General features: G+C 53.5%; 1 protein-coding gene across 1 annotated transcript in view; it reads left to right on the forward strand.

Moving 5' to 3' along the window:
- DNAH10 (dynein axonemal heavy chain 10) overlaps positions 1–13570 on the forward strand; it is a 132296-nt gene that overhangs the window by 103131 nt on the left and 15595 nt on the right. The window contains exons 55-61 of the mRNA XM_080821641.1: positions 258–455; positions 976–1137; positions 2796–2970; positions 9457–9638; positions 10701–10837; positions 11779–11996; positions 13168–13389. Coding sequence (XP_080677767.1) covers positions 258–455; positions 976–1137; positions 2796–2970; positions 9457–9638; positions 10701–10837; positions 11779–11996; positions 13168–13389 — 1294 coding nt within the window. The remainder of the gene's footprint in view (positions 1–257; positions 456–975; positions 1138–2795; positions 2971–9456; positions 9639–10700; positions 10838–11778; positions 11997–13167; positions 13390–13570) is intronic.

Genomic DNA, 13570 nt, shown 5'->3' on the forward strand with positions numbered 1-13570 from the left:
TCCATCGTAGGGGTGGACCGCATTCTGTTTATCCGGCCATCTGTCGACCAGCACTGGGTCGCTCCTGCTTTTGGCTGTCACGAGTAACGCAGCTGTGAGCATTGGCCTGCAAGAGTCTGTTTGACATTTTCAGGGCTTTGTGGGTCCACGCCTCAGAGCGGAATTGCTGGATCAGACAGGAATGTCGTGTTTAACTCCAGAGGAACCTGCTCTTTCCCACCGCCTCAGAGGCATTTTCCCTGTTCCTTTCTCTTCAGGGACTAATCCGATGATCCCGGTGGAAAACACAGACGGTGTGGTGGAGCACGTTGTTTTGGTCCATGAATCCGTGAATGAGTTCAGCAAACAATTTCTACAGAAATTGAGGCGTAGCAACTATGTAACCCCCAAAAACTACCTGGACTTTATTAACACGTATTCAAAGCTGCTGGATGAGAAAACTCAGTATAACACAGGTAAGATGAGGGGAACGGGACGGGGAACACGTAGGATCCAAGTGCTGACCTCGTCTTTCAGCAAGCGCTTCATTAGCAGGAGCTAATGAAGACAAATGTGCAGCGCATTCCAGATTTTACTTCCCAGAGCGATTCTTCTGGGTGGGAGAGGTCTGGCTCGCTCCTATTTTCCTGTGTCGGTGTTGGGTCATGCACTTTGGAGCTCTGTGTCTTCCCTGCCTAGAGATAGGGTGCGAGGGCAGCAACACGCTCTGTTGGAAAATGCTTTTGGAAAAAAAAAATGCTCTGGCTCTGGCTGTTGGCCAAGGGAAGTGCTGTTTTCAGAAATACATTTATTTTGGCCGATGTGGTCCTGGCACGGTGGTGGAGGTCCTTGATGCTGCCTGATGTCTCACGAGGATGATTTTTTAGGTTGAGCCCCAGTGGGTTGAATCCCCAGGGGGGCCCCTGGAATGCTTGCCTGGGTGTGTGGGGAAGCACACCCACCTTGGTGAGGAATACAGCTACTCTCTTTCCATAGCTCAATGCAAGCGTCTGGAGGGGGGGCTGGACAAGCTGAAGGAGGCCACCATCCAGCTGGACGAGCTGAACCAGAAGCTGGCTGTGCAGAAGGTCGTGCTGGCAGAGAAGTCCATTGCCTGCGAGGCGCTCCTGGAGGAGATCGCCACCAACACGGCCATAGGTCAGTGTGCGGCCAGCTCGGTGGAGGGTGGGGGAGCAGCAGGGCTCCCCCAGATAGGACAGAGCTCCACTGGGGGACATCCCCAAGAAGCCACCTGTCAGCCCACCCTTTTTCTCCTGAGCGTGATGAGCGTTCCTGCGTGTGGGGCTTCGAGGGCCCCCGTTGGTGCCCGCAGCTCTGAGATCACCTGCAGTCGCTCCGGCCAGGCCCATCTCCTCTGTGATAGTTGCTCCATGGACCGTCTTCCCAGCACCCTGACAGTGCGGACAGTCTCCGCTCTGCTGTTCAGTTCTGAGGGTTTCACGGTTGTGACCTTGCTTCCGTCTCCCCCATGCGTTTGTCCTCCTGCTGCTCCAGCGAGGATCTCTCCCAGGGCCAGGATCCCACATCGCATTAGGGCCCCTACACGATTTGCCCCCTACAGAGGCTCAGTCGACGCTTGCTTGTTGACTGTGGGCATGACTCCCTAGAGGACGCCGCGCTGGAAAATCCGAGGGCATCCAGCATACGTTTGTCAAGAACCCACTGTATGGGTTCCCTGGGGCCATTTGCTGAAGCAGAGTCAGCAGGAACTTTAGCGGGGGACCCCGCACACGGGATGACAGTACACCAAAGTGGTTACGAGCAGGGCTGTGATGCTCAAGTCCTTGGGCTCCAGTCCCAGCCGGGTGCCCCCAGATAAGGGACAGTTACTCGTTTCCTAGAGCTGCCCAAGCAAATGGCCACAGCTGGGGGGCTTCGAACAACAGAAGTTTACTCTCACGGTCCTGGAGGCCAGAGTCTGAAATCAAGGTGTCGGGGGCCATGCTCCCTCCAAAGTCTCTGGGGGAGGACCCCTCCTTGCCTCTTCCAGCCTCTGGTGTTTGCCGGTAGTCTGTAGCTTTTAGGTTCATCTCAGTATCTGGTGCCAGTGGCCACTTCCCTTTATGTCCCCGTGTCCTCATGTGGTTGTCTTATAAGGACATAAGCCATCGGATTGAGGACCCCCTAACCCAGTATGACCTCACGTGAACTCATTAGAAGTCCAAAGACCCTCTTTCTAGATACGGTCACATTTGGAGGTCGTGGGTGGATGTGGATCGTGGGGGACGCTCTTCAGCCCAGTATAGCCACCACGAGCCGAGCTCTGTGCTAGGGATCGAGCTTCCAGCCCTTGGGGAGATGCCTACGTTCCAGTGACCGGAACCAGACAATCAGTGAGCCAACAATTAAGTGAAATGCCAGATTTCGATCCATGTCATGAAGCATAGAGGATCCAGAGTGACCGAAGGGGCAGACTTTTCAATGGGGTCTGAACAAACCTTGGAGATGGTGCTGAGAAGCAGAGAGATCTCCACAAACCAGAAAGACAGAGGACGGCCCTGGTGTCCTTGGCTCACACCAGCTAAGCAGGGCTGGGGGGCTGTCCCATGGGACGGAGTGGTGGGACGTGGGTGGGCCAGTCGGAGTCAGCAGCGGTCCTGGTGTTGGAGACCCCATGCCGGGTGAGAACTTCTGCTCTAGCAGGAACACCCAAGGCCGCCATATTGGCCCAAGAGTGTTAAATCCCCTGACAGCCCAGCACTGACCTCGGAGGGCTGTGTGCTGCTTTGTCTCCATGGCGGTGGTCTCTCCTCTCCACGCCTGCTATCTTCACTCACCAGCCTCTCCCCCCACAGCTGAGGAAAAGAAGAAGCTCGCAGAGGAAAAAGCCATGGAAATAGAAGAGCAGAACAAGATCATTGCGGTGGAGAAGGCTGAGGCCGAGATGGCCCTCGCCGAGGTCATGCCTATCCTAGAGGCCGCCAAGCTGGAGCTGCAGAAGCTGGACAAATCGGATGTGACCGAGATCAGGTGACCGATGGCGATCTCCATGCGTGTGCGGCCGCCCGTGGCGCTCCTGACAGCCGTTCCCTTCCTCCTGGCGGTCAGACACTTACGGAGCTCCGTCATGGGCCGGCCACGGGGCTGAGTGCTTTCCAAGGCCGTGGGGCCTGTCCTCATTTGCAGATGAGGAAGCTGGGGCCCTGGGCAGGGAGTGGGCGCACCCAGGTCCCCCCCAGCCAGGAGGGAGCAGGGCCTGTTGGCTCTGGACCCAGGCTGTCGCAGAGAAGGGGGCAGAGTCCCAGAGCTCAGTGGGCCAGTGCTCTCCACGGAAGCCCCGCACCAGTATCTGCCCGAAACAGCCATAGGGCACCTGCCCCAGGGGACCAGTGCCCTGCCGAAGAGAGTGTGACAGAGGCGGCCACGAGCTGAGAGCCCAGGGCCCATTTCTAGCCGCATGGGCTGGAGAGGGGTGGGGAGAGGGGCTCCTCGCTGTGGCCCCGAGGCATTCGGCAAACAACCTATCACATGACTGCCTCTGCCACCACCAGAGCACTTCCAGGTCAAGGGCCTGGTGTGGGGCTGGCGGGGGAACTTTCTCCCCGCATCGTGTGGTCTGACCCTGGGGTCCCGTTAATGGAACTCGCTGGTAAATTTAGCACCGGGACTGAAGCCAGGAAGGCGCACTGCCCTGTCTGCCTGGCTCTCCCCACTAACTCCCCCCCCGCCACACCTCCGCTTGCAACCCTCAGCCCCTCAGCTGTCCCCGTCACATCTTTGTTGTCAGAGGGGTTCAGTCCTTCTGGCCCCATAGTCAGGCCTCCGGTGAGAGAGTCTCCTGTTTCCAGGTCGCTGGTTGACTTTCCGTCTCGGGCTCCTGGCAGAACGAGGCTTGTTCTCGATGCTTCTTCCTCTTCCTGAAGGCTGAGCAGCCTTCCTCTGTCGAAGGCTGTGCCCTGGCTGTTTGCTCATTAGTGACACTTGGGGATTTGAACCGAATGTCTGGCTGGTTCCAGGGCGGGGGACCGAAGCATTTCTTGGGAGGTCATCTGCAGACTCTCTGCTGCTGCTGTTGGCAAGAAGTCATTCTTTCAGTTCTGCGAAGCGTGGTTGACCGAGGGTATAAGGACGGACGTTTTAAAGTCGCAGTGGTATGTGTCAGACGTTCAGACCACGGCGCCAGAATGAAGCCGAAAGGCATGGCCAGCTGTGCTGGGGGACAGACCGTCAGCGTACACGTTTTCAAGGGAAAGAGCCAATTGTCAGTTACACAAATTCTGGGCACCACACCCAGGTCAGCGGCAGAAAAATTCTGTAAGAGCAGAGAGCTGGGGAGAAGTTTTGAAGGGGATTCATTTGGCAAGAAGGGGCTGTGGGTCCCCACATCAGCTCAAGGGGGAGGGGAGAGATGGGGCTTCTGAAGAACTAAACGGAGAGCTCTCTACGCGTCCCCACAGTGAACGAGGGATGCCTGCATCACGCCTGAGACAGGTGTGAGATGGGGGCTCAGCTCATCCCTGAGAAAGTGGAAATGGCCTAAGACCTAAAAGGAATAGTTTTTAAAAATGTGATTATTGGAGTAGATGATATGTTCATGCAGGGCTCTGCCTCTTATGGGCTGTGTGACCTCTGGCAACTCACTTAACCTCTCTGTGCTGTAGTTTCTTTCTTTTTTTTTTTTATTGACGATTTTATTTATTTTTGTTTATTTTTGTTAGACAGAGATCACAAGCAGGCAGAGAGGGAGAGAGGAGGAAGCAGGCTCCCCACGGAGCAGAGAGCCCGATGCGGGGCTCGATCCCAGGACCCTGAGATCATGACCTGAGCCGAAGGCAGAGGCTTTAACCCACTGAGCCACCCAGGCGCCCCATGTGCTGTAGTTTCTTGATTTGTGACATGGGGATGATGATAATTGTCCCCATGGCATCAGGGCCGTTGGGAGGATGGACTGACTGAACTGTTACAGGAAGAGCTCCCGGACTGGGTTCACCGCGCTGTCGGTGCCGAGTAAGCATGAGCTAGGATCACGGTTCTGACATCAAAATGACATGTGAAAGCCCCTCTCACCTGCCCCATCAGCTGAGTTCCCCTCCCCCCACACAACAGGTACCAACTGCCTTTCTGCTCTCACATATCGATCCAGAATGTTTTTATGATCAAGGCAATCAGAGATACACGTGTCTCTTCCGTTCCTGGGTTTAGATTCCGAAGGTTAGTGGTAGAACAAGGGATACCTGAGTGCCCTTTTTTTCCTCCCTTTTTTGGTGTGTAAATGGTCTTATACTGTACACATTTTCCTATATCTTGGCTTCTCCGGTGAACGATGCGTTTTGGAGGTCTCTCGTGTGTTGCCGTGTGATGAGCTCCCCCCGCGTTTGAGAAGAGTTCATCGCGTTCCACTGGACGGCCCTGTCGCCATCTGTTTAACTAGCCCCAGTTTATGCAGCGTCAGCTTGTCGCCAGTCTTCTGCCTGTACGAAGGCAGAAGAACCACCCTGACCATACTTCTTTGTGCAGCTGGGCAAGTCCACTGGCAGGTCACATGTCTAGAGTGGAATCGCCAAGTCCAAGGGTGTGTGTGTTTGTAATGGCTACAGCTGCTGCTTAATGCTCTCCCTGGTGGTGGAACCCACTTACACGCCACTGGCAATCCACTGCAGTGCCTGCTTTCTCATAGCCTCGCCGGTGGAGAGCATTATAATGCGTTTGGATTTTTGCTTGTTTTGTAGGTGAAAAGCGGTGTTTGTGTAGTTTTAATGTGCGTTTCCCTTATTGCGAGTGATGTTGCCCTTTTTTTTTTCATATGTGAAAAATGTGTATGAGGGTCGTGTGTATTTCTTTTTCTGCGAACTGTTCATATGCTTTGCACGTTTATCTGTTATATTGTTAGTGCTCTTGTTTTTTTCTTATTCAGTCCCAGTGGCTTTTTATGTGACAGGGAGATCAGTTTTGTTTTTTTTTTTTTTAAGATTTTATTTATTCATTTGACAGAGAGAGAGAAATAGGCAGAGAGGCAGGCAGGGAGAGAGAGGAGGAAGCAGGCTCCCCGCTGAGCAGAGAGCCCGATGCGAGGCTCGATCCCAGGACCCTGGGATCATGACCTGAGCCGAAGGCAGAGGCTTTAACCCACTGAGCCACCCAGGCGGCCCCGGGAGATCAGTTTTTTAACCATGATGTGAGTTGTAGATATTTTCCCCAGTGGTTCATTGGCCATTTAAGTTTGATTGTGAGGTTTGTGTGTGTGTATTTGCCATGTATAAGACTTTTGTATTTACATGACAGACTTTAGCAATATTTTATTTTGTGGATTTTGGATAGCGTGTCATACTTAAATGGCCTTTTAAAACTGTAGCATTGTAAAACAATTTCCCCATGATTTCTTCCCATACTTTTACAGTTAAATATCTTTCTGTACAGTTAAATATTTGATCTTTTGGGTTTTCCAGGGGTTCACTGTGAGTTTGGATCCAATTTTATTTTTTCCAGGTGACTATAATCTGGCTTCCTTTAGGTGGTTTGGATGGTAAGTGTGGTGAGCCAGCACTGACATCTTGACAATTCATTCTGCAATGCTCAGTCCTTTTTGTTGAAATCATCCGATGTTAAGGCAGGGAAATTAGGAGTCATGAAGATCAGAAGTGCATGATCCTCTGTAGTATAAAAGGCTCCCTTCGTTACTGGCTTGTGATTTTACTCTTCTTCCTTCCATTCATTTGGTAGTCTTTGGGTGCTGATGCCCTCGCCACGCCCCCCATGCTGGCACTGGGGCTGAGCGGCAATGAGCCGGCGGGCAAGGCCTTCATCACATTCAATTGACACTCTCAGGAAGGCACGGGCGTTCAGGAATCCCACATGTAGAGGAAAATCACCCAAGAAGTTAGGGTGGGAAGGTCTTTGCTGCCATGACTGTAGATAATGGGGGAACCTCACCTACTCTGGGGGGGTGGGGAGTCAGGGAAGGTATTCCCCAGGCAGTGACATTTATTTTTTTAAAGGTTTATTTATTTGAGAGGCAGGTGAGGGGCAGAGGCAGAGAGAAACTCAAGCTGACTCCACACTGAGTGTGGAACCCAGTGTGGGGCTCTATCCCAACCCCCTGAGATCACGACCTGAGCCAAAACCAAGAGTTGGATGCTTAACTGACTGAGCCACCCAGGTGCCTCCCCTGCTCCCTAGAAGGGACATTTATTTATCTATGTACTTATTTTTTGGAAGATTTTCTTTATTTATTTGACAGAGAGAGACACAGCAAGAGAGGGAACACAAGTAGGGGGAGTAGGAGAGGGAGACGCAGGCTTCCCGCTGAGCAGGGAGCCTGATGCAGGACTCGATCCCAGGACCCTGGGATCATGATCTGAGCCGAAGGCAGACACTTAACGACTGAGTCACCCAGGCATCCCTTGAAAGGGGCATTTACACTGAGCTGGGACTAGAGAGTAGGGATCCACCAGCTGTAGGATGGAGGCTAGAGGGGGGCCCTCTCTGAGGCTGGCAGGAGCTTGGGCTGAGGGAAAAGCAGACACAGTCGGAGCGTCCGGGTAATTAGAATGAGGGAAGGTAGGGAGTGGCGTTTGTGACAACTCTTTCCCTCCGGGGAGGGCAGCATATCATCCTCCTCTCTCTCTCTCTCTCCTGAGTTTCTTTTCTTTTCTTTTTTTTTTTTTTTTAAGATTTTATTTATTTTATTTATTTATTTGACACAGAGCGATCACAAGTAGGCAGAGAGACAGGCAGAGAGAGAGGAGGAAGCAGGCTCCCTGCTGAGCAGAGAGCTCGATGCGGGGCTCGATCCCAGGACCCTGAGATCATGACCTGAGCCAAAGGCAGAGGCTTTAAACCACTGAGCCACCCAGGCGCCCTCTCCTGAGTTTCTTTTGTGATAGGAGAAAGGAAATGAAACAAAAATGTTTCCATTTCCCAGACTGAGAACCTCAGGATTACTAATACCTCAGTTGTCCTGTGTTACGACAGCGATACCTTCTGTAGAAACACGGTTCCAGGTACTAGCTTGTCAGCTGATGGCCGAGAACGTCACTTTCACAGACTCGCAGGGTTTGGGCGCGGGAAGGTCTGGCTCTGCCTCCCCATTTTGCAGGTGGGAAAACCGAGAACGCTGGATAGTTTACAACTTGCCCACGGGCTCAGGACCCTCCACTGGGGCTGGGGTCCTTTCCGTCTTCTATCTGAAAACATCTCACCGAATCTTTCCTCCTCTGATTCTTCAAAGATCAGTGGCCTGGGCCTGGCCTCCATCCCCCGCCCCCGGAAGGAAGCCTTTTAAAGATAGTTGACGGCGGTGTGGGCTTTCGCAAGCACCTAATACCGGTGTAATTGCACCTTGCCCTGGTGACTCAGGACCACCACTTTAATCACCGGTCTTCGTGCTGGAGTCATTGCCCTGGCTTGTCCCTGCGCCGCGTCGCTCCTTCTCGCCGCTCTTGTCTGCAGGCCGGTGGGCGGGGGTCCTGGGGCCAGGGAGGCCGGGGCGTTTGCCCAGTAGAGACAGTCTCCATACCTCTACCCTGCTTGGGTTGTTCTCGTGCTCTCGCCCCCTCCCGCCCTCCCGCTCGCCTCTGGGTTGCTTCTGCTGATGGCTGGACCCCTGCCTGCCTCCCCCCTCCCCGCTATGTCCTCTTCGGGGGGCCTCTCTCATCTCCCCGTCTTCTCTCTTTTCCTTCCTTCCATTCACCTCTTCTCCATCATTTTCCCGAAGCTTCTGGCTCTCTCCGTGTTCTGGCGTCTGCAGGACTCGCGTGGCGTGGAGAGCCTCCGAGAGCAGCAGGCAGCCCAGTGCCCCTGCCCCTGCCCCCAGTACCGTTAACACGCCTCCCGGTCCTGCACGTGTGTACCGGTGCTGCCGCGTGCTCGCCCCTTCGTTGGGGGTCTCGGTGCCCTGGAGGGGGGAGGGCACTGGACATCTGAGTGTTTGGAGGGGCCGAGTGACCGTCTGGTCTCCTCAAAGGCAAAGGAAACAGGTAAGGGGTGACATAGCCTGGAAGGAGCCCCGGATGTGGGGACCCTGGACCCCACAGGCTGTGTGGACACAGGCAGACTGTCCAGACACTCTGAGCCCCGTCTCTTCATCTAGTAAATGGAAAAGAGATCGAAGATGAAGAGGAGGAGGAGGAGGAGGAGGACGGCAGTAATGCCAGCGGCTACGCGGCAGAGTCTGAGAAGCTGCCCCAAGCTCTCATTAGAAACACGGATTCTCAGGCTCCTCCTTGACCTACTGACTCACGCTTGGGTGGCTTGGGTTTGCATTTTAATGATACCCGCCCTCGTGGTTCTGGCCCCCGGTGGCTGAGACCAGTCCCTGCCCTGGGAGCAGCCCCCCCGAGGAGCCCCAGTCCATGCTGGGATATGGCTTCCTCGGCCTCCATGCTGTGTCACCTCTAAGAAAGGACTCTGGGTTGAGCCATTTTTTCTGGAACTTTCTGGAACTTTTCTAAACTCTCATTTAGGCTGATCCTGGGCACGTCCTGGGTCTGATTCACACACGTTTTTATTTCTCACCAGATCCTTTGCCAAGCCCCCCAAACAGGTGCAGACGGTGTGTGAGTGCATCCTCATCATGAAAGGGTACAAGGAACTCAACTGGAAGACTGCCAAGGGCATGATGTCTGACCCGAATTTCCTGAGGTCTCTGATGGAGATTGATTTTGATTCGATCACGCAGAGCCAGGTGAAAAATATCAGAGGTGCGTACAGACGGACGCAGGAAGAACCAGGGTCCGTCTCCGTCTGACAGCTCAGGCTTTGGGAGCGGGGATGGAGAGCACAGAGGGGGCTTATCAGAGGCCGACCCTCCTGTTGGGGTCAGTTGTCACTGTGTCCCTTGGGGCGGAATAGGCCGAAGGATCATTCCCAGAGGAAATGAAGGTGGAGGCACTGTTGTGTGAAATGGGACTGCTGGAAGCTAGATGGTCAGTAGCAGCCAATGCCCTCCAAACGTTCAAGAACAATCACTCTGGTGTTTCCCCTTAGGAAATAGGATCCTCTTACGGAACCCAGCCTGGCCTCCTCTTCGATCCATCTTGCACATCAGGCTTGGTGGTGCAAGAGATGGTCTACCTCTGACTTCTCCCTTGCACCTTTTGCCAGTAGAAAGTCTCCTGTAGGTCCCTGGGAGATGGGCGAGGAGGGTTTGATACCGCCCACAGCCGGCCTCCCCGTCTTCGGTTGTAGAATGCCGGCTTTCCCTTTGAGCCCGATGCCTGTCCTACCTAGATGCTCAGCCAGTGGGAACGAGGTTTCAGTCTTTGCAAAAAGCCATTCAAGTTCACGGTGTCACTGTTTATCTTCATGGTTTGTTCAGAATGTTATTATCAAATACTCTTTCTCAGCCGCTCAGAAACAAAACTAAGTGAAACACAAAGGATAACGACAGCTACAAAAAACCCAAACCTCTCTTTACCTGAATATTGATGGGGTGGGTTTCCGTTCACGTGAAATTACCCCTGGGGTGAGGGTGCGGGGAGAGGTGATGGTGACCCATCATGGCCTATGAATTCCAGCTAGCTACCCGCTCTGAGCCACTTTGATGCACGGTTGGGGGTCCCCATGGACACCCTGGACACAGAGGTGCCTGGATCATAGGGATGTCCTGGGTGGCCATAACCTGTGCCCCTCACTCATGTCTTAAGCGCCCACCCACACAAAACTCGTTTAGTGGCGCTTGTCCATCGGCAATTTATTTCCCATTTTGTTTTCCCAAGATGGGGCTTGTGACCCATCGAGATCATTCCATCTTTGACCATCAGGCCTCTTGAAGACTCTTAATACCACAACTGAAGAAATGGAAGCTGTGAGCAAAGCAGGCTTGGGGATGCTGAAGTTTGTTGAAGCTGTGATGGGCTACTGCGACGTTTTTAGAGAAATCAAGCCCAAAAGAGAAAAGGTATGGCCCATGCGTAAGACCTAAACGGAGCTGCCCAGGGAGCAATCTGGAGTCGGAATTAATACGTCCACAGCTTTGCTGGACAAATGCGGGCAAGGTTCTGATTTTCCGTCACATAACCATTCCCCCCTCCACCACCGCTAATAAATGATAAGCCTGAATTATATCACTCTCATCTAGACCGTGTGAATGGACGGACAGAACCGAAGTCTGGAAGGCTTTCAAATTTTGTGTGGAAAGAGTAGGATAAACGGGTCAAAATCATCCTCTGTAATTCAAGCAGGATTCTGTGTCTTGGCTCTACTGACCCTTGGGGCTGGACCATTCTCTGGGGTGGGGGGTGAGTGCTGTCATGTGCTCTGTAGGATGTGTCATCCTGCCTCCGCCCACTGGACGCCATTATCCCTACCCCCAAGATCTGACCACTCAGAATGTCTCCAGACGTGGCCATCTGTCCTCTGGGGCGGTCCCACCTGAGAACCATTGGGTCAAAGTGACATGATGAACACAGGCTACAAAGAGAGTTACAAGGTTGATTTGATCATCTTGAGATCTATTTTGACACTGCTTTATCCCTCAGAATTTTGTTCCTAGAAAATTTGGGACCAGGTGGAAGGCGAGGACTGTTCTCGACGCGTTGTTTTGAGTTTTTGACTTAGAACCACAGTGTCATTTTACCGTGACCTCAGCGCACATGGAAATTAAACCGTCTGCTAACTTGGGTGTAGGCCGTCTTGTTTTCCAGTGGGATTAGAGCTTTTGAAGCAAGTGCTAGGTGACTAAGGAAAGGAGCCACGTACCTCGGCAGGGCACACAGTGGCCCCAAGAAGTAGGAACGACATCAGAAATGCAGTGTAGACCTAAGCCCTGGGGTTGGACTCGTTCATCCCTGCCCCACTGTGGTCCCCCTCCCTACCATCCTGTGACTGGTCTTCCCTCAGGTGGCCAGGCTGGAGAGGAACTTCTACCTCACTAAGCGCGAGCTCGAAAGGATCCAGAATGAGTTGGCGGCGATCCAGAGGGAGCTGGAAGCCCTGGGGGCCAAGTACGAGGCCGCCATTCTGGAAAAGCAAATGCTGCAGGAAGAAGCCGAGATTATGGAGAGGCGGCTGATAGCGGCGGACAAGCTCATCTCGGGGCTGGGCTCCGAGAACATCAGGTCAGCGGCCGAGGAGCCCGTCCGATGACAGCCCCGAGGGAGACCCCGTGGTCTGTCCGTGGACGCCGGGGCCCGAATCTCTTACCGTGTCGTCTTTCCGCCGCGCTCTCCTTTTATCTGGAGACCTCTTGGGAGAGTTCAGATTTCACTACTGTCATGGCTAAGGCCGTTTTACACGTTCTGCGGTTTATTGAATAGTTGTCAAGCGTGACGGAGGCCGGCTAGCTGCGGGGACAGGGAGGCACCCGGGGCCTCTGGCAAGGTTCTGTCTGTTCTGGAAATGTTGCGTCCTGGGTGGGTCTGGAGGGAGGAGTCCACCTCGGTTGCGGGGCAGCTGTCTTCCAAGGAAGGGCTCTTGAGTCTGGCTCCGTCCTGAGTTTCAATTTGAGGCAGGTAGGGCTGTCTGGTGCCTCGGGGCAAGGCCGTTTGGCCAGAGCTGGTCCGCTGGATGGGAGAGTAGTTTCTAATCAGGCACCTGCACAAGTGATATGGAAAACACTAGAAAATACTGTTTGCTTGTGGGAAACAAACCATTTTCAGTATTTCTCAAACCTGAAAGTTTTTCACCATTTAGCAGAAGGGGCCAAGGGAAACGTCTACTCCCTTTTATCTTGGGTAGAATTTTGTCACCAAGCAAGACCTGAGCTCAGGAGTTCTGCTGGGCGAGTCAGCAAACTGCTGATTAAAGCATTCAGAAACAGGGGACCTGGGTGGCTCCGTGGGTTAAAGTCTCTGCCTTCGGCTCAGGTCATGATCCCAGGGTCCTGGGATTGAGCCCCGCATCGGGCTCTCTGCTCAGTGGGGAGCCTGCTTTCCCCCCTCTCTCTGCCTGCCTTTCTGCCTGCTTGTGATCTCTGTTTATCAAATAAATAAATAAAGGTAAAAAAAACTTACTAAAAAAACAAAACCAAAAACAATGTGATTGCTACTTGATAAATAGCTTTGAGACTAGATGCCTCCTGTAAACATTTCTCCAGCCCATTAGATGCTGGGTTCTGCCGAGCCCTAAAATTGAACAAGGTCTTCCAACTTTGTTTCTAGAAGAAGGGACTATCTCCACCATGTTTCCTGGCTAGCCCCGTTAGCAGTGTGTCAAGGTGGTTATTCGCGAATGTTCTTTAGATTGTGCTGGAAGCTAACGGCTTACCGCAGCCCCCATCTCCTGCGCCAGGTGGCTGAATGACCTAGATGAGCTGATGCACCGGCGCGTGAAACTGCTGGGGGACTGTCTGCTCTGTGCGGCTTTCCTGAGCTACGAGGGCGCGTTCACGTGGGAGTTCCGTGACCAGATGGTCTACCAAGTTTGGCAGAATGACATCCTGGAGCGGGAGATTCCCCTGAGCCAGCCTTTCCGGTTAGAAAACCTGCTCACAGATGACGTTGAGATCAGCAGGTGTGTGCGACCCTGAATCCGGAGGACGAGGGTGCCGGGTGGGGGGTGGGACCAGTGAGCGGTCTACGTGGGCATCACCCTGGCGGGGGAGAGCGAGGCATGCAGCCAACTTGACTGTACAGAAACGGCAGGGTGAGCTGCAAATGCAGCTTCCCCAGTTCTGGGGAAGGGTTGAGCAGCC

Source organism: Martes martes (assembly GCF_963455335.1).
Source record: "Martes martes genome assembly, chromosome: 13".
Lineage (NCBI taxonomy): Eukaryota > Metazoa > Chordata > Mammalia > Carnivora > Mustelidae > Martes > Martes martes.